Raw genomic sequence first — 22,093 nt, 5'->3', positions numbered from 1 at the left:
CTTTAAATTCACAAAATCTAACTTTCCTAAACATTAAATTATACTTTTCCTTAAGAAAGATGACAGATTATCTTACCGTCTGGCTGTCAGGGAACTCCATTTTTAGCAATTTGTGGGCACATTCTTCAAAATCTAAACTGCAGACAAAAAATGAGCACATTTTAGATTTGGAATGTATAGAATTCATGTAAACAACACACTTGAAGGCATAGTGGTTTTTTTCATTGATATCTTGCTTAATTATATTTTTATGCAATTTCATATTTGAAGGAAAAGAAATTTATTTAATTCACACATAACTATCATGGTCATATAGTTAACATTATCCCACATAAACTTCAATGTAAAGTCTTTCTATTTTAATTGTAACCTTAAAATTGAAAAAAATGAAATAGTGAGGACCATATGGTAAAAACAGAAAGAAAAAAAAGCTCATATTAATATTTGAGGAAAATATTTTAATCATATAATACATAAATATTTAATTTAAAAATATATAATTCAATGAGATATTCAAGAGAAGTCAACAAGCATTTATTAAGCACCTACTAAGTCTCAGGCTCTGTGTTAAGCATTAGGAAAACCAAAAAAGAGCAAAACCAGTCCTTGCTCTCAAGCAGCTCCCAAGTTACTTGGTTCAACTTCTCATTTTATAGATAAAGAAAGTGAGGTCCAGAGAGGTCAAGTAACTTACTCTAGAGTCATACATATACTAAGTAGCAAAGTCAAAAGTTGAACCCAGTTCCTACGGCTCCAGGTTCAGTGCTCTTTCCTTTATACCTAATTAATACTAGACAATGTGAACTTGATTAAAAAATAAAGTTAAGATTTTGATGGGCTATTAGAAGAGGTATTTTTCTACATTGGTTGTTATTCTGCTTAAATTTAAAATTGAGAATATAAAATAACTCAACAGATATTTATTAGCTGCATATCTTATTGTGAGACTCACCTATGTTTTCACAAGTTGATCTACCCAACTAAGAAGAACTATTATTACTTATGAACACAAGGCAACATAACATTAGGGTTGAATTTTATAAGACAATGGATCAAACTAGGTACAACTATCTACCCAAATAAACTCTAGAATTATGTTACATAAAAAGTTTGCAATGGTAAAGTCAATTTTGAAAAGATCATTTTCACATACCCACAAAATCCAGAAATATAAGGAAACTGATGGTTTGAGGATTTTTACCTTTAATTTTCTTAAAAGACAAGTTTCAGTTTATAGGGGAAATCTAAATTCTGAAAAACAAGTCAAGTGGTTGATGGGGAAAGAAATGACCATCCTGTTTTCCCTGTTAAATTTTATTATTTTCCTTCATGCCTAGTGAATGAAACATCATTGAGAAAGCCAGCTGCATGAGATGCTTATTTTTCTTCACAATTTTATTTATAAAGTCCTTGGTCATTTTCAAACTTATAAGTGGCCATTTTGAAGTTATAGTCATTGTTCTATTCATATTTTTAAATGAAAGTAAAATAAAAACTCAATAGATTTCCTAGGCTTAAACCTTTAATTTTTTATACCTCCTATAAAATAAATTTTATTATTGGTTCAAAATTTTGAAAATTTATCATTTTGAACACTGAAAATTTACACATAAATAAGAACACATTTTATTTTTAAATCTTAATATTCAGGCTTTGTTTTGGAATGAAGTGGATGCACTCGATCTTAGAATAAATTATTAGTGGTAGAGAAATGAATAAAGAAAGGGCATTACATCTACTACAACAAGTATTGGCCAAAACTGGTTTGGCTCCATACACAAACTCAAAAAAAGCAAAATCAGGAGAGACATGGCAGTCCTACTTATTAATGAATCTGAAACTAAAAGGAAGGATCTAAATCATACAAAGTCCTTTACGATTTCAAAGAAGGCCAAACCAAGCTGAACTAAAACAAAAAGTCAAAGAAACTTAGGTCACTTTAAAAGGACAAGCCAATTCTTGAGGGAGGAAAAATGTTTGTCAGCCAAACTTTTTCGGGTAGGTAAGGTAATGGTGAGATTAGTCGGAATAGGCCAATATGAAAGACAAGGAATGAGAAATGTTATTAAACTCAGATAAACAAAATTGGGTTTGTTTAGTTTAAAATAAGCCATAGGCTACCCACCTCCTTACAGAAAAGTGATGGACTCAAAAAGCAGAATGAGACATATATTAAAGATATGATCAATAAGAGAATTTTCTTGGTCTGACATTTTGATTACTATGGTTTTTGTTTTTCCCTTTTGTTGTTAAGGGTGGGGAGAGGAAGAAAATAAATTTTTGTTAATTTTTTTTAAAAAATTAATTGAATTTTTAAAAATGTAATGCCTCATAGGCAACCTTTAGTTTGATAGAATAAAAACACAATCTTTATCTATTGTTACTCCCAAAGTAGCATCACAGGTCTCTTTTACACTTGCCCTATTCAAATAACTTGGATTGTCTTATTAAATTACAAGAATAGTGTCAGGCAGTTAAAGAGTAACAATAACCATTAAAAGGTGGGAACAGCACAAGTATAAGGTAGCAGGGTGGCTTGGGCCCCAGTTGGCTCATATCAAGAGGACTTTGCTCTAGAACAGAGATCTACACAACAGTGGCCCTCACGGGTGAAGTTTTTTTTGCAATCTGATGACTAGATATTAGGAAAGGAGGAAATGGGGAAAGATCATATCTATAATGTTAGCTATTATGTAAAATTATATTAGGTCTAATATTTATTTATTATCTTTTGTTTTTACCAAAACACTCTAATTCTGTGTCATAAAAAGAGGTCTTCCAAGTTCCTAAAGAAAGTTATAACAACAAATATCGAACCCAATACCATGTTTGCTATTCCAGGACTGATTCAGCAATTTTTGGAAGGCTTTTCACTAGAAGGCTGATAAAGCTAGTAGTAAACTTTTTATTTGCTTTATTTTGGCAAGGTTGCATAGCAAGTCATGAAGATTATCTATTAAAGTCTGAGTAATTATAATCTGCAACAGTGGCAGAAACAAATTGAATTTTGGATCTTTTGAAGAACTGAAGGAGTAATTTATTTTCTTCAGGTTATTAAGAAAATATGGACTTCCTCAACAAAAAATAAAGAAAGGAAGGCATAGTAGAAACAAGGACTAATTTATAAAAAGTTAGTAGAAATTAGTAGTTGTTTAACAGAAAAGGCCAAAATGGAATGTCAATTTATCTTAGAATGTCAGGTATTCATTAAAGAAGTCTCACTTTTTATGATAATTTAGTTTGAAAAAATTATTAAATTGGTATTTTTCTCTTAAAATAGATGAAGAAATAGTCAAGCACAAACCAAAAAAATCCCAACCAATGTTTTGGTGTTTTAACATTCTTGCATTTGAAAATGAATCTAAAGCCAAGAAAATTTTCAGACAGACTGAAAACAAGATGACTCCACTTATGAATCATAACTATTACATCATACCAAATGGAAATATACAAAGCCTAGTAACAAAACAAATCTGTGAAAACATTCTGCCTCCAATATAAAATGTAAACACTTTATCTACCATCTCAATAGATTTCCTCACATTCAAAACAACAGATGTATTAATTATTTAACATTTTCATGCATTTTTCTTCATAATTAAACTCAATGACTTCTAGTTTAAAAGGAATCACTTGTTTTCAATATGTAGTATTTGCCTTTTCTTAACCTCACTTTGGAGGATCTTTAAAATGTGTCAGAGGACTTCTTTCTATTTCCATGTAGACAGATCTCTTCCCATCTGCACTACAACATAGAGTATGAAAAAGTTAGCAGAGAACAACTCTTTTACTTAGAACCAGAACTTGGAATCCAAACAAGTAAAAATAAATCATTAAATTTCTACTACATCACCAGATTGTAGGTGAAGTGAATAGCAGTTCTTAAAATTTTGTTCATGATTATACTTAGCTGCAAGAGAATAAAATGGTTAATATAATTTTTATTATAAAACAAAGACCATTGACAAAAACCAAAACCAAGCATACGTGGGCTCTTCCAGTATAAACGAATATGAGCTTACCTTGACTGAATAGCAAGATAGATTGTACGCCGAAATGATACCAGATTGATTTCTGTTTTGTCATGTATAGTCACTTTTTGTCCTAGAAGAAGACAGCAAAATTTTTAGAAAACATTATGAAAATAAGTGTGAAACAACTGCAAATAAACCTTACACTTTCATAACATCAAATTGGATAGATTCTTACAAGGCATTTTCTCAGCTGTACAAAAGGTGGGCAGTTCTAAAATCTGAAGTAATCTCACTGAGACATTAAGGTACAATTTAGCATGTTCTGTTACAGGCCCTAGAAAAAGACTCAATTAAGTCTACAAAATCTTTTAAAAGTAAGGCCATAGTATGAATCTAAACTTGATTCCTTAAAAGGAAAAAAAAATGATGCGAATTGTCTTTTAGCAGGCAGTAGTACTACAAAAAGTTTCTGAATCAAACTAAGAAAATCCCTAACTTCAATATAAACTGTCCATTTATAGAAAGGAGTACCACCATGCTGCTGTCTGATAAAATAACAATTCAAAGATAGTAAAGGGGATCTATGGGCTTTAGAAGAATTCATTCATTTCTATGTGAACTATTAACTTTCTAAGAATAAATGATTCACAACAGATCAACAAGAAATCTTAAGTACAATGTAAACGTGAATGATAGCTATATTTGCAGTCACTTTAATTCATTAAAACTATGCTCCTATTTGTTTTTAAGTTCTAAAATAAATATCAAGCATAAATATCAAGCTGCTTTAAAAAAATTAATAGAGCTAATTACATAAGTACCATTGTATTTTTCTTAAATACTACTGAAATAATTTGGAAAAAAAAAATGTTTACCTTCTTCATCTTCATCCCCTTCTTCTTCCTCCTCTTCATCTTCTTCACTACTTCTGGCATCTTGGTCTGTATTTGAGTCACTGTCACCCTCATCAAGAATTTCTAGAAAAAAAAAAACAAGCAGGTAATAAAAACAAAGCAAAAATTAAAGATCTCATGCCACTTGCATCATATTTTGAAAAGAGTACATGTGATTCACTGTGTGTTTCAGGGCAGTAGGAGTATATCAACCCCTTAAGAACATCTGAGCCAAATTGGAGTGCTCCTTATTAACTAGAAAGCATTATACTAACTTTCCTAGAAAAAACCATATGCATTATCCTTCTGCCAAAAAACTAGGTGGTCATGACACAAAGATCGGACAAGCAGAATGAAGAGAGAAATAGCTGGTAGCTATCCAAAAGACAATAAGAAACATTTTACACTGGAAAACTGGTGTATCTGAGAGGCAAAGTCATACTTATTTCATCACAGAAAGAATCGTCAACTATAAAATGGCAGAGGTGGAGAAGAGGATGAAGAAGGGTGCAAAGAATTCCAGGGTTCTCATAAGCATTTTACTGAATAGAAAATGGGCAAAAAAGTCTCATGATTCTTTTATTATTCATTTCATTCTTTACACAGACATTTGTTAAATGGTGAACATCAAAACTGATAATGTAGTCCATCCTTAGAGTGGTCATATATAAAATCAAGTTGTAGCAATTTTATTTTGAAAAAGTACTGACTGTTTTACAGTGGAATTTGTGCTAGATTGAAACTTAGGGTACTTCTAGGCTTCTAAAGTCATTTGTTTGGAAATATTTTCCCTATAGCCAGTGAGTTTTGCCTGTCTTCTAAAATCTTTTGATTTTTGATTTCATAGCATGGGTAAAACTCTTGCAAATCTTAAGTCAATATGATTTATCAGTTACTGTGCCCCCAAATCACGTGGCAAGCAAGTTTACCTAGGCTTCTTCTAAGATAGTAACCTTCTAAATGATGAGGGTCTTAGAATTTATTGAGATTAGAATTTGGACAAAAGGCATATAGTCTGTTGCTGAACCTCTACTTAAATTCTTTCTAGTTTGGTAGGACTTACATCTTCTTAGATTTAGTCGGCAAAGTCTTCAGGAACTTAGAGTCAACTTCATGCCAGTGGAATTCATTATCAAGTTAAAAAAAAATTCAAACAAAGTCACAGGATCATATTAAAATAATTACTATTTTTATATGGATTCTAAATTCTTTTATAATAGCACAAATCCAAATGTATATCTGGAAGCTTCCAAATAAATCTCCTTGGCAGAACAGAATGATACTATTTCAATAGTGTAATAGCAACAAAACTTGCCAGTTCTCTTAAGGAGGCATAAAAATTACAATAAAAAAAATCATATCATATCTTGGGTATACTTTTTTATGAGTAAAATAATAAAAGCCCAAGAAAGTCATCAGTGAATAAATAATAAATGAGTGTGTACTATATGCCAGGCATTGTACTAAACAGTGGGTATACGAGGAAAGATAAAAGAAAGTCCTGATTTTCAAGGCGTTCATGGTCTAACAAGGAGACAATATCAAAAGAACTGTGCAAACAAGCAATACAGATGGTAAACAAAAATAGAGAGAAGGCACAAAAAGAAGGGGGATTAGGAATGGCTTCAGGTAAAATGTGAGATTTTAGCTATGACTTGAAGAAAGGCAAGGAAGCTACAAAGTAGAGATGAAGAGGATGAACATTCCAGGAATGGAAAATAGTGGGTGGAAAAGACCAGAATCAGGAGTCTTGGTATCTTGTTCCAGGAACAAAATGAATGAATGCTGATACTTTCAATGATACCAGGGAAAGATAAAGCTTGTTATGGTCATGATGAGTTTAAGATTAATTATGGGATACCAAGTTTAAGATGTCCAAAAGGTAGCTGAAGATGTAAAACTAGAGGTCAGCAAAGAGGTTACGGCTGGTTAAGCAGATTTGAGAATCACTAGCATAGATACGATAAACTGAATCCATGGGAGCTGAAGAGATCAACAAATGAAATATTGGGGGAAGAAGAGAACAAGGTCCAGGAGAGAGCCCTGTGGGTCACACATGGCTAGCAGGAATGACTTGGATGAGGAGATTTAGAGTACAGGAGACTGAAAAGGAATAAGACAAGAAAGAAGAGAATGTCACAAAAACCTGGAGAGAACTAAGTATTCAGGAGAAAAAAGTGATCAACAATGTCAAAGGCTGCAGAGAGATCAAGAAAGGATAAGGATCAAAGAAAGGCCATTAGATTTGACCATTAAAAGACGACCAGTAACTTTGTAGAGAATGAGTTCAGAAGCCAGTCTATAGAGTTAAGAAAGTAGAAAGAACACCATATATCCCAAATGCTGCTGGATAGAAAGAAAATATGGGTCATTTGGTAGCCCTGTGTTACCTACCCTGTGCTTATCATTTAACACTGCCTTTTCTGGTACCCCTAGCAAAGTAAAATATTTTAGAAAGAATGAAAGTCAAAGAAACTCCACTGAGTGCTTCTATCACTTTCTCTTGTCTCTACTTTACAATATATTTTGCTTAATTGAGAAAGTTGATTAGATTTCAATTGTAATAACTAGAACATTTTTTAAAAGGAGACATTTTCAGCTATTGGTATATTGCCAGGACCATTGAGTATAGACAGGGGAAAGCTTAAGTTTACATAAAAATATTATAACATGGGGCAAAAAGGATTTGATGTGCATTTTTTAAGGGAGAACTAGGAAGGGAGAATGGTGGGGGGGAGGGGAAAGGAACAAAGATGACATTTATAAAATCTCCAGGGACAAATACTAACTTTACAAAAGGAAAAAGTTAAATTAAGCTAAAATTTCTACCAATGTTAATAACTCTACGGTAATGAATAATGATTAAAATGTTCTTTAACTTTGATTTCCCAAATGAATATAACCAAGTAGTATAAAAGAAACCAAAATTTGGGGTTTTCAATTAATCAGTAAATATTATATATCTACAACACATTATACTTAATAAATATAAAAGTTAAAAGATAAAAAGATACTTCAAGTAGATTATATAGGGAGATAATACCAAGAAAAATAAGGCAATCAGGAACAATTCAAGATAATATATAATGATTGGCTTGTGTAATATAAACTTTTAGTGATAGGAAGGACACTTTAGAGGGTGGGTATGGGGAAGATAATATGATATTAATATTTGGAGACAGACAAATGAAATAAATGGCCAGAAGGTTAAGACATGCTAGATCAGAAAGGTGAGGGAAGAGAAAGAAAGAGATATCAAAAGAGAATCAAACTATGGAAGGTTCTCTAAAAACTTAGACAGTAGGAGGAATGACATCAAAATGTTATTTTAGGAAAATTAGTCTGTCAACTGACTTCAAGATGGCTAAAGTTAGTGAAATCTGTCAGGTAACTGTTGAGTAATCATGACATGAAATGATAAGAATGATTTCTAAAGACATTTTGAGGGAATGGTTGACAGTACTGGGAGAACAGACTGGATTTGGACGATTAAGGAGAGGAAATAGTCAAAAGGTAATTCTTAAGATTTTTTTGGTGCTAGACATTTAAGCCACCTTGGATTAATATCACTTAACTTCTTTTGGCCCCAAAAGAAGTGAAGGGAGTGGGGGAGGAGTGAACTAGACAATTTCTAACCTTAGGTCCTTTATCACTCTAACTTCTATATTACAAGAATGGGAAACGGAGAGGGAAGCTGATTTGAGGTCAAAGTTAACAAGTTCAATTTAAGACATGTTTAATTTAATATAGTTATAGTACATGCGAGAAGAAATGCTCAGTAGAGAAATGGAAATGCAGCAATAACACAAAAGTAAAGGTCAAGGCCAGGAAAGAAGACACAGATGTCATTAGCATTTGGATTTGGCTATATGGCTGATTTTTTAAAAAGGGGTAAAACTCACTATTTAAAAAAAAATCAGATGATATTATAGATCAGAGAATCATATATTTGAAGCTGGAAGAGACCTCAGAGATCCAAGCTCCTCAATTGTCAGATGAAGAAACCTGAGCCCAAAGAGGAAAATTTTACCTGTGGTTATAAAAGAAATTTTGTAAATGCCAGAACTGCAATTTGAATTTAGGTCCTCTGACTCAAAAACCCTGCATATTGCCTCCTATAAGGCTGGTTCAGAAGATGATTGTCATGAAAATTCTCAGTCTTCTTGCTGGTTTGTCATTCATATCATGCCTCTAAATGTGGGTACCCTTAGGGCTTTCTTGAGTCATCTTCTCTTTCCTCTCTAAATTTTCTTACTAAGCAACCTCTTCAGTTCCCACAGGTGTAACTATAGCCCTGAATCAACAACTGCTTATGGGACATTTCAAAGTTGATGTTTCATAGACATTGCAAACTCAATGACTTTATGAAGCCTATTACATTCCCCAAAAGCTTCTCATCTGAATATCTTTTTTTTTCCTTGTTAAGAACACCAGTATCCTTCTAATCACCTAGGTTCATAACTTCAATGTTATGCTTTCCTCATTCCTATCAAATTATAAATGAAATCAGTTGCCATTTCTTCCTCTATAACTCTTGTAGCTGGTCAATTCTGCCTATTCATGGGAATCCTCAGTTGAGGTTTGTATCACTTCTTAAATGGACCACTAAAACAACCTTTATCAATCCTTCATCGAGCTGCCTAAGCAATTTTCCTAAAGCATAGGTCTTATAAACTCTGGCAGCTTTCTAGTATAATATATAAAATTCTCTATTTGGCATTTATAGCCTGGTAACAATTCTACTTTACATTATTCCCTTTCCTAAGCTTTATAGTCTTACCAAACTTCTGGCCTTCTAGTTATTCTTAACATATGACATGTCAAATTTAACTTGGTGCCTTTACATTAGCATCTCTATGTCTGAAAGATACTTCCTCCTAACCAAAGACTCAGACTCCCTTGTTTACTTGGTGAAGTACCACCTTCTGCATAATGCTTTTTCTGAGGCCTCTTCCCCAAACCCCCAAATCTTAGTGCCCTCTCTTCCCAAATTACTACTTTGTATTTCTTCTGTACATATTCTCCATTTGCTTATTTGTAGACGTGTTTTTTTTCCCTAATACAATGTAAACTCCTTAAGCATTCGGTCAATTTTGTTGTCATATTTCCAGTGTCTAATGTGATACTTCTTACATATTAGCTACTTAATAAATGCATACTGATCATGGGTTGATTAAATATAGGATAGTTATGCTCAATTCAATTAGGGATTAACATGTTCTGGTTCCTAAATAGTTATTCTGTTTCTTAAAAATCTTGAGTTATAAACAAACAGCATAATTCTTTCAAATTAAACATTTTAAGAGTCACAACTTTCATAAAAAATATAAAATTACAATTGTCTTGGTTGTTTTCTTAACCTCTCAAAATAAATTTAAATAAAATCCTACTTACCTTTCTTAATAGTTTTGTATTTCTCTTCATTTTCCATGAAATTAGGATCCAGCTTGAAAACATCTTAAAAAAAAGCCAACAACAGTATATTTTAAAATCATGAAAACACTCATGGTATTTATAGTTAACCCCAAACAGTTTGGCATGGTTTTCTTCTTGTGTTTGACTTACTAAGAACATCCTCTGGATTATAATCATCTTCCAATGGAAGCATATGAGTGAACTGATCTTCTTCTTCTACTAGATCAAGTCCTTCCAGAATAACAGGATGATCCTTGAATCCATCCTTACGTACTGCAAACATCACTTCAATCATATACTGAACGCGTTTGTCAATTTCAGATTCATGGAGAATGTTGCGAAGGCGTTCAAATATAGCTATAATTCAAAAGAAAAAACTACTTTGAATAAAAGAATAATAATATTTAACCAAAATCTCAACTCTGTAATAAAAGATATTCTTACCATTAATTCCTCTAGGTGATACTTCTGTTAATTTTAGGCCACATTCTTTAAGAAATCCAATTGCTACTTCGACACTATCATCTGTTGGTCTTTCAAGAAGTAAGGTGAGCATCTCTAAACATAAAACTTCATGTGCCTATAAGAATGCAATTTAATTTGATTAAAAGAACATGTTTTTAGGGGATAGCTAGGTGGCTCAGCGGACTGAAAGTCACACCTGGAGGCAGGAGGTTCTGGTTTTAAATTTGGCCTCAGACATATCCTAGCTGTGTGACCCTGGGCAAGTCACTTAGCCCTCAATGCCTAATCTTTACTGCTCTTCTGCCTTAGAATCAATACACGGAATAGATTCCAAGATGGAAAGTAAAGGTTAAAAAACAAAACAAAACATGGTTTTGGATAATCATTAATAAAATATCACAAAATAACATTTAATGGCAATGAAAACTTCTTGTGATGGAAATAAACTTTACCACTTGTTACAGATTAGTTGGCAACAATATCTCAATTAGATAGTATATTTATTTTTTCTACTTCCATACATTTAAGATTCCTGATAAGGAATGTTAAAAAATGTTAATTCAGGATAAATAAAGGGACTGGTTGACTGTGACTTGTTTCTCTCCACTCTTGCTGCACACCAGGCCACAGCCCTTCATTATGAAGAATAATTCCAGCCTCAGTTATTTTCCACCAGAGTGTAGCCCCAGTTCCTATGACCTCTCCTCAGTGGACAGCTCCAATCAGGACCTCCAATAAAAGACAGGAGGGAGAGAAATTCTGTCTTCCTTCCTCCTCTTTTCAATTTCCTTTTATGTGTTGTCATTCACATTAGAATGTAAGTTCTTTGAGGGCAAGGGCTGTTTTTTTCTCAATTTGTATTTAATTTTGCAATACTTGGCATGTGGTGGTATTGTTGATATTCAATTATTCAGTCCTATGTAACTCTTGCCAACCACAGCAAATCAATACTGTCTATGAGGTTTTCTTGGCAAAGATAAATGGAATTTTGTGCTATTTCCTTCTACATTGGATGGAATAAGAAAAACAGAGTTTAAGTGACTTGCCCAGAGTCACACAGCTAATTAATGTCTGAGGCATGTTTTGAACTCAGATGTTCCAGATTCCAGGCTGAGTGCTCTATTGCCTCAGACATAGTAAGTGCTTAAAAAAATGTTTGAATGAGTGACTAAGGGAATCATCTTAGGAATATTCTCTTCATATTTCAATAAATGCCACATTTTACCATCTTTAATCTATGATATAAAATTCAATACTCAAACTTGAGTGTACGTTTTGTAATTCTGGATTAGGAACTTGTTTTGTATAATTTTCTCTAAAATTAAAGTTTTACATATGTATTTCGATATTTAACCTTTTAATAATTTTCATTATGGAGAAGGAAATGGCAAACCACTTTAGAATTATTGCCAAGAAAATCCTATGGATAGCTATAGTTCCATGAGATCATGAGGAGTTGGATATGACTGAATGACTAAAAACACCAACACACAACAAAATTATAAGAATTGTAATGTTTCAAAAACCCTTAAGTTCATAGAAAAGACAAAAGAAAATCCATAAACTTCTGAAAAGAATCAAACTATCAATGCAAAAAAATTAGGAGCCATGCTTGAAGTTCATTTTTATAAGTAATACCATAATTATTAGCAAATTAGAATAGAATAGAATATAAAAAATAGAATTTTATTAGTAAAATGTAAGATTAGATTAATATTTCTTATAATGCATCCAAAGAAGTATAGACAATCCTTTCTAAAAATTTGCTTATCTATTACAAGGAAAAAGTGTTTAAATTTCAAAATTAATTGCATCAAAAATGAAATGAATATAAAATCAAATAATAATCTCATGTCTATGACAGAAAAATAATACTTCCACTCCATAAAGACAGAAAAGACATATTTAACTTGGCAGAAACCTTAAAAACATTTTCAATTAGCTTCATATTTGCTACAGTATTTAGAAAATCTTGTGCAATTTTACAGTGCTTCACTGTATGTGAAATCAATTGTCTACAGTCTCAGAAATAGATTTATTTGTATTCTCAAGGTAGCTAGGGAAGTAGACTTCAATTATTATTTTATGAGTAAGAGTGAATCCCTAAAGTTAAAAGAAATTACAAAAAGTGACACTGAAATTCTGCCACTAATTAACTCTAAACAATGTTCATTTTTATGTTATTATTTCTCTGAACCCATGAACTGTACAAGAGATATGAAAAATGAGCTTTCAAGTAAAGCCAGTATCAATTTTACTACTTGCCAAGACTATAAACTCAGTATTTATACTCGATGTAAACTATCAAGTAAGGAAATGTATTTAACTAAGGCAAATGAATTAAAAAATAGCACAATGAAATGAAAAATATATTTATCAACAATACAGATGATAACTATTTCTTCTGTTTGTTAAACTGAATCTTAAAAAAACCTAAAAGCATAGATATAGATACAGAAAATGTCATTTCTTACCATATTTCCATAATTAAGCTATTGTGAACAAACGAGTGAGGAGAATAGCTTCCAATTTTAATCTCAAGATTAAAAAAAATGAAATTACATTATTTGAAGTGTAGTGATTTATAAAGTATCCATGTGTAGTTTGGTAGTAATATAAAATGTAAATGTAAAAATAAAGCAAAAAACCTTAAATATTTTCTATCTTTTAATTAAAAAAGTATTAGAAGTGCTCACCATAGTCATTAACTAAAATAATAAAATATATGAACTAAAATATTGAATAATAAATTAATTCAAGTGTTGTGCATTACAAGAAAAAGAGCAACAAAAAATGCTATATTATAGGTTTTTATTTCACAGAAAAGGTCAAAATTTCAGGACAAGTACTTACCACATTCTGGTTAATAAGGTGTGCAACAAATTTTGAAGCGGTTAGACAAAGTTGCTGTGAAATGAAACAATGGAAAGAATTATATTGGAAATTCAACTTCTCAAATCAATTTACAAAATATATAGCATTTTAATAATTGATCTAAAATGTAATTAGTAATGAAAACTAATTTTTAAAAGTAGGGTAATAAACACAAAAAAATTTAAACTATCATAGCATGAATAACATTTGCATATACTGAATAAGTTGGAAGTATCAGATGTATTAATTCATTGTGATTTATCACTGGAAAAATTCTACAGAATTATAAGTATCTGATTTTAGGTTTTTTTTAATCTTTTTTGTACTATGTACAGTATCAGATCTAGTCCATACAGAAGTATACCGTCATAGCTATCAAAACACAAAATCTAATACATACCTTATCATTTCTTCGATATCCTTTTCGAAAGTTTAGAATCAACCTTTTGAGGATAAGTTCTCCAATGTTTGGGAACTTTGAGTTGATAATTGCCACAAGAGCGGCATAAACATGGGTAAAGATTGGCGATGCACTTTGTGCTTGCAAAACAGATCGAGACAGCAACCCCCTGTGATTTTTTTAAAAAGAAAAATATACCATGAAAATTTAAAAATATATTAACACCCAATCTTTCCAAAGAAAAAAATACCTTTATCAGCAATTTTAATACAATAATAACATTTTCTTCAAAAAGTATAAGAACTAAGTAAAAATAAACTAATAAAATAAAAACAAACTAAATTAAATTTAAAAAAATAATAGAAACCAAAATTTCCAAAAATTTTATAAATGTCTTAAGTGGTCCTAATTTACCCCTCCAACCCTGGAAGTAGATTAACAGAATTTGCACCTTTCAGGTTCTATTTCTTCTAAATCTATGGTATGAACACTAAAGGCAGACTAAGAAAAAGATTTTCTTTGACACACAGCCTGCTGGCACCCATAAGGGAAGTACCTAGAGATAAATCACACTTAGTCAAAGTTTGTTTGGAAAGACCTTTCACTACTTTTTAAAAATTCCTCTCTCACATCATGGCAGGTCTTATTTTTATTTGCCAATCCTCCCCCAAATCAATACCCTAATGCTTTCCTCTAGTTGTCAGAACCTCCTATTTCAGCACTATAAAGAGGTGTGCCCAACCCTCTAATTTATATCTACTCTCCACTCCCCACCTCCCTACCCCTCAGTCAAAACTCCTCAATCATATCTAACTTTATGCTGTAGCATGAATGCCCAACAAGATTAAACCTTCCAGCAAGGTATTTGTGAATAACTATCCCTCCCTTACCCAAGTAAATGATACGGTCTTTCTTTTATTTCTTTCTTTCTTTAAATCGCCAGTACCTAATAACATATAGTAGATATGTAATAAATGTTTGGTGAATGAATAAATGAATTGGATACATGTAAGTAATTTTAAAACTATAATGCATCAAATAAATATAAGGTTGTTCTCTTACTTCTATGAACTTATCAATCCATAGTTTAGGAGAACATCATGTCCCTCTTTTAAAAATCTATTTATCACTTTCCTAATTCTCAGCCAATTCTCTTATTTATTTTAAAAAGACTATTGAAATAAGATTGTTAAAAGTTGGAGTAATTTAAGAAATTTGGTATAAGCAATAACAATTGAATAACCAGTTCTAAAGAGAACACCAAAGTGTGTGTGTACTCATGTTTTGTGGTGATCTATTAAAATCTAAGTTGGACATTTTGTAAGTTTAATCATAAATTCACATAAAAAAATACATATGCATATCACTGAAAGAAAATGACATGAAATTATAGAGTAACATCCATATTTTAAAATAGTAATGTTTGTTTTGCCATTGTTACTATGGTTTTTTTTTTCAATATTGTGAATGAAGTACTTGATACTTACCTTCCTCTAACTATATTTTCTTGAAGGAGTTCTTGAATGATAATCCCAATGTTAGAAATGTTCACCTTATTGATAAGACCATTGATTGACTTCTTTAATGCCTCCCAGCTCATCCTTTGGTATGCTAAGCTATAAGAAATTTTAAAATAGGTAAATCCAAGGATATTAAGTTACCTTTTAAATATACTCAGAGATAATAACAAGTAGAGATGTAAAAGTTAATCCAACAATAAAGTTTAATTTTTTTTTCATTTTTACCACAAATATACAAAAAATACATAGTTCAACATACTATGACCACAGAAATAAATGCCTAAAACTTCCTAAATTAAAAATAAAAAATAAATGAAAAATCTATCTTTACATATTCTCAAAGGCAAAACTGATAATTAAACCTGCCTTATCATGACAAAACTGTTACAATACTATAAAAAGGAAGGCAGATCTTTTCATAGTATGGTAAAATGATAAGGAAGGGTTGTAATCTCTTCTTAGATATCATTGCACCGGATGAAGAAAAATGAATCATACAAAGAAGCCACAAATAAAATTAGGACAGTAGGAGCATATATATGTTCTCCCTTATTAGAGCTCTTCTAACAAATGCTAGATGACCACTTGTGTTAGGTATATTATAGCAATTTTGTGCATGTATGGCTTGTACCAGATGCAGTCCCTTATAAAATGGACAATCTGTGATTCTGTGATATTTGTATAAATTCATGTTTAAAAGTGTAGCTATTCCTTAATCGCTTGCCTTTAGAAGGAATCTTGCTAATTAGACCAGAAAAATGAATATCTTTCATATTAAAAAAAAAAGTTAATTGCTACTTGACTTTAAGCAAGTAACAAGTTTTTAGTCTTCAATGTCCTCTGTAAAAATGAGAGGGTTGGGTTCTAATAATCTAGTACTACATACAAAAACTGATTTCATATCCTTCCATGTGTGCTCTGGTTGAACAAATCTATCAAATAAGATCTTTTCTATGCACAATATGAATCTCTTCCCTGAATCACTTGAATGAAATGAAATATCAAATATAAGGAGTCAAATTTCATCTGTTTGATTTTTAAATAACGGTAATTAATAACTAACTGGAATTTACAAAGTACTTTGAAGTGTATGAAATCTAACTTGATCCTCACAACAGTTGTATAAGGTTAGAGCTCATTTATTTATCCTCATTTTATAGAAGAGGAAACTGAGGCTGAAAGTAAAGTGACTTGCTGAAGGTCATGCAACTAAATAAGTGTCTGAAGCAGGATTTGAACTTAGGTCTTCCTAACTCTGAGTGCAGAAATCTATCCGATGTGTCACCTAATTGCTTCTATTCTGTTGAAATAGAGGTTTTGGTAGCTGAAAATTATTGCTAGAATATCTGGAAGTCCTAATTAAAATTATAAGGAGACTGAGAGCTCCTGGAAATAAGCAAAATGAAAGCAAGGTAAGACAAATCATATCTTCTAGGGAATGCCATTTGAAGTGTATGACCTCAATAATGTTCTAATTCATAATGCTCTGATTTTATGATTCAGTGAAAGGATGGAGAAATAGGGAGATGATGATGATGAGTAAGAAATGAGTACTACTTTGGTAAGCTTTAGATACTGCATTGTAACACTACCAAGGTCACCTGTCCAGATGATTCAAAGCAATAGTTTTTCCTTTATATGTATATAGGAAACAAATATAATTGTTGCTATTGTTTGACCCATTCGAACAAGTGATTTCATTTCTCTGAGCCCATTTCCTTATTTATAAATATAATCTCTGGACTAGATGGCTTCTAAGGTCCCTTTTGGTTCTGATGATCTTTGGTTATCCAGGCTCACTTTGATTACTCCTAAGGATAGAGAACTCATTACTTTATCAGTATGCCTATCCTGCTATCTTATACCCTGTCAAAAAGTTTTTCTTACATTGAGCTCAAATCCACATTCCTATATCCTCCATCCATTTGTGCTACTTCAGGCCACTTGAAATAGAGCAGGCTCTTCCTAAGTCCACTCAGCATCTTTTCAAGTGTTCAAAGTTCCCTATCTCCCTCTAATCTTATCTTTTCAAGGCTAAACATTCCTAATTTCTTCAACTTCTGTTCACATTAACAGTTTCCAAGTCTCTGACTATTCCAGCAATTCTCTTAAAGAACACTCCAGCTCTGTTAAGTGTTCCTTTTAAATTGTGACTGACACCTAGAATCAATCAATGAACTAACACTGATAGAGTAGCTAATTTCCTGTTCCTCTACAAGCTTGTGTAAAGAATCTCACAATGGAGTGACATGAGAAAACTCATGTTTTAGGGGAAACACTTAATGAAAGCAGTATATTTCAGGAGCATTATTTTGCCACCTCTAATAGAGGGTAGATAGACTAGGAGAACAGAGTAGCGATTAGAACCAGGAAGACGGTAATCTAGTCCTGAGGTGATAAAGATCTACACTAAATTGGTGACAGGACAAAGAGATAAGGATGAATTGGATACATTTCAAATGAATGCAATGTTTTGCACACACTATAGGCTCTTAATAAATGTTTAAATGAATGTTGAATAATCAATAAAACCTAATGGCTATGGAAGCAAGAAAAACCAAAACTTCTTCTGAGTCAACATTTCTATCAATGACTTTAAAAATAGAGAAACCACAGATGTGTATAAAAACCTTATATTCTAAACAATTGTGGAATGGTTGAATAAAACTATAATGGAATATTATTTTGCCATCAAAATTACAAATAGGAAACAAAAGGAATATAAGGTGAAACCAATAGAATTTGAATTATAAACACACTAACTGAAACTATATAGAAGAAAAAAAAAAGATGGAAGGAAAACTGGATCCCAGAAGGTAGACTTTTTGACAAGTCTCCATGAAAATAAACAAAAACAACTCAAGAGCTTCACATTTCTTTTGTATATATATTTTACTGCTTACTTTTGCTGTTGAGTCAGCTTGGAGAAAAAACCCAACAACTTTCTAGAAGTCAAAGCTGTCCAATAGTAGATCATACAGCAGTAAAAAAGAATTCTCCTGTGCTAAGTAGAAGCCTGGACTGGACAACCTCTGAGGTCTCTTCTAACTCTCCTTTTGGTCCATCTAATTATCTGGATCTGTGTATAACCTATGGGAAGGCTCTCTTCCTATGAACTAACTTGTTCCCTCTCTTCTCTTCCATTTCTAGGGAGATGTGATAGGACAAGACCTATAATGTAATGTTTTACACTGAAATCATATTGCTGTTAGGCTGGAATATTTTCCCATCCAATCGAAAAACAATCTGTAATTCTAATACAAAGGACAAAGGACACAAGTTTCCTACAACATTCAGATTTTTTTCCCCAAAAGCTCATGACTATGTGTAGTAAGTATGGGTATAGCAAGTAAATATATACCAAAGAATATAATTAGAAAAAGTATAAGAGTTTCAAACTGCCTGTTTCAATGTCAGCAATTGAAAAAGAAAGGTTCTAAACGCCATTACCATTTCTTTCCAAAAATCCTTTTGTACCTATTGGAATTCTACAAATTACGTAAAGTCTCATGTATTAAGTATTAGATTCTTTATCTTTCTCAGTAAGAATATTGTTGAATATCTAGTAATGTTAAAGTACCTGTTTTTATCTGTAATCTGTTCTTGCATCATCCTGAGCTTTGCTGGAGGAATATAAGCACCACCTGTGCGAGTGAGGAGTGGGTCCACATCATCTTTCTTCTTCTTTGTTGGTGGCTCATCTTGGGCAGATAAGCTTTGAGATGCTCCTCTTTCTGCACTCCTTCTGCCTGGTGAAGGAGATTTTCTGTACCTTCTGCGATCAGAATCTCTTTTTCTTTCTCTCTCTCTCTCTCGGCGTTTTTCTCTATCCCTCCCTCTGTTATGAAGAAAAAAAAGAGAAAAAAGTTTTTTTAAAATTAAATTAAATTCATTCAGTAATTCCATTTCACAGAACACCATGCAAATTGCTAGAAAGGGCAAGACAGAAGAAATAATATAATAGCCCCTATTCTTTGGGAACACAGAATTAGCTGATACAAGCATACAAAAAACAAAATGTTACAGAAAAACACAAGAGATGTAATAATGTGATTAGATACCAAGCAAGTATTATAGGTATTGGTGGCTATGACAGTTTGAAGAGGATAAAGAATTCCTGGGCAGGAATCAGAGAAGGACAGCATTAACAAAAAAGGAAAAAGAGCATCGTGTATTCTTGAGAGAGTGAGATTAGCACGTGTGGAGTAAGATTTGTGTAGAATATTAATATAGCAGAAAACTTTGTAAAGATAGGTTGGAACTAGATTATGGGCTCTTCAAAACTAGTCTATGGAGTGTGGGCCTTTTGCCTAGATTACTGACAAAACCTTCTAGTTGATTTTCCTGCCTAAGGTCTCCCTTTCCTGGCTCTAATCCAAACTCCTCAGTTGCCAAATTCATATTCCTAAAGCAAAGGCTGAGCTGGAATGCCTCTGCCCAAGTAGCTCCATGGAATTCTACTTATTTCTTTATGTAATATTTAAAGCCCTTCATAATCTAGTTACAATTTGTCTTTCCATGCTCACTACATATCACTCTTCTCTCATCCAGTCTAGCCTATTTGCTATCCTTTGTAAATGACTTTCACCTCTCATGGTTGTGCATGTGCTCAGACCACCTTGTATATCTAGAATGTACTCTCTTCTCACTTCCATGTTTAATAATCCCTAGTTTCCTCAGGGGTTCCACTCATACGCTACTTCCTAAAAAAGGTTAATCCCAATTCCTCTCCTACTATACTACTGTTCTCAAAATATGATTCCATACTCCCCTAACCTAGATACAATGTACGCTTTTGGAAGATAGGAATTGTTGTGTTTTTTGTCTTTCAAAGTCCAGAACATAGGTCAGTGTTAGCATATAGTAAGCTAATGAATGATTTTATACTGCAGGTTATGAGGTGAATCTCAAGTATTTTTAGCAGGACAATGATGTGATGTAACAAATATTTTTAAAAAATGGATACAGTTTAGTTATGACCAAGTACTAAAAAAAAGTCGGTAAAATACTTAAAGGAGCAATCTAAAGTATAAGGTTGTCATTTTAAGTTATAATTTAATTTACATACAAACGCTTATTAAACATTTACTTTTAGTAATGAATTCTGTTAGGTTTGAGGTGTACAAAAGGCAAAAGCAAAACAACCCTATCTTCGTAGAGTTTCTATGATATGCAAATAAGTCAATAAAAAACAATTTTAAAACAATAAAGTATAAATAACTTGGGACGTAATGGAAGATTTTACTGAAAAGGTTATAAACAAAGCTTTAAAGGAAGTTAGGATTGTGGAGGCATTGTAGAACAGTAGAAAGTGTTGTTTTTTGGAGCCAGGAATACTAGGATTCAAGACTCCCTCATTTCCTAATGCTTGACACAAATAGGCAAATCAGTTAACACCTGAGAGATTCAAACAACTCTCTAAGATTATAAATTGCAAAGTAATTACTGATTTGCATTGGTAGAGATAGTTCCTTACTAGGAATAATCTAAACCAGTGATGGGCAAACTATTCCCCAAGGGCCAGATCCAGGTTGTAGTTTGCCCATTACTGCCTTAAGCAATTCTCTAATCACTACATCTGGATGTGGGGGCATAGTGATTAGGGAACTGCTTAAGGCAGTGATGGGCAAACTACAACCTGGATCTGGCCCTTGGGGAATAGTTTGCCCATCACTGACCTAAACCAATGAAATCAAACCCTTTACTTCTCAAGAAAAAAAAAAAATCTTAAAATCAAGGAAGTGCTGACAAATATTTAAACAGCTGGATCTACAAGAAAAAAATGCACATGGAGCACACTTTTAGGTTTAAAGTGTATCATTAACATCTCCTCTGTCACTTCCTTAAGTCCCCAGTGATGGGCAAACTACAGCCCGGAGGCCAGATGAGGCCCCCTGAAATGTTCTATCCAGCAGCACATTATTCCTAATCTGAAAAATACAGTGAAACTTTGAAAGAGTTGCCTTAGAAACAGACTGACAGATAAGCATTTCCTTTCCTTTGGCCTCCTCTTTAAAAAAGTTTGTCCATCACTGGTCTAGATAATTAACAAAGCAAAAAACCAAGCCTGATTTATAATGTTTACAGATGTGTAAATCCTTGAATTAAAGATTTAACAATCAATTATTGGTCTGAGCTCTTTCCAGTACATCCTTACAAATGGCAGAGAGAAAGGAAGAGTGAATTTCAGGGCTTTGCAGGGGAGAAGTGAGGAAGTGGCTTATGAAAGAAACAAATATGGACTCCTAAGAATAATAAACACCCAATGGAACAATTTGTTTTGATCTAGGAGTATGTGAAGGAGAGCAATATATGAAATACTGGACCAGAATGCTGACAACCTTAAAGGCCAACTATAGAATTTATAGTATATCCTAAGGACAAAAGGGAGTCACAGAAGAATGTTAAACATGAAAGTGACATGTTTTGACCTATGGCTTCAGAAAGTTCTTTTGGAAGCTGAGTGAAAGGTGGAATGTAGAGAGTAGAGACAGAAGAAAGGACTGATTGGGAGGCTATTAAAATATTCCACCTAAGAGGTAAAAAGAGGCT

The 22,093-nt window shown here is 32.5% G+C and overlaps 1 protein-coding gene across 1 annotated transcript in view; it reads right to left on the bottom strand.

Annotated features, from left to right (window-relative positions):
• CWC22 (CWC22 spliceosome associated protein homolog) overlaps nt 1–22,093 on the bottom strand; it is an 83,397-nt gene that overhangs the window by 38,269 nt on the left and 23,035 nt on the right. The window contains exons 5-14 of the mRNA XM_044669739.1: nt 19,122–19,379; nt 15,509–15,637; nt 14,022–14,190; nt 13,601–13,654; nt 10,727–10,862; nt 10,433–10,639; nt 10,262–10,324; nt 4,850–4,951; nt 4,023–4,104; nt 77–137 (exon numbers count right to left, since the gene is read on the bottom strand). Of these exons, the coding sequence (XP_044525674.1) occupies nt 77–137; nt 4,023–4,104; nt 4,850–4,951; nt 10,262–10,324; nt 10,433–10,639; nt 10,727–10,862; nt 13,601–13,654; nt 14,022–14,190; nt 15,509–15,637; nt 19,122–19,379 (1,261 nt within the window). The remainder of the gene's footprint in view (nt 1–76; nt 138–4,022; nt 4,105–4,849; nt 4,952–10,261; nt 10,325–10,432; nt 10,640–10,726; nt 10,863–13,600; nt 13,655–14,021; nt 14,191–15,508; nt 15,638–19,121; nt 19,380–22,093) is intronic.

The sequence above is a fragment of the Gracilinanus agilis genome, chromosome 3 (assembly GCF_016433145.1).
Source record: "Gracilinanus agilis isolate LMUSP501 chromosome 3, AgileGrace, whole genome shotgun sequence".
NCBI lineage: Eukaryota > Metazoa > Chordata > Mammalia > Didelphimorphia > Didelphidae > Gracilinanus > Gracilinanus agilis.
This window is presented reverse-complemented; position numbering and strand designations above follow the sequence as displayed.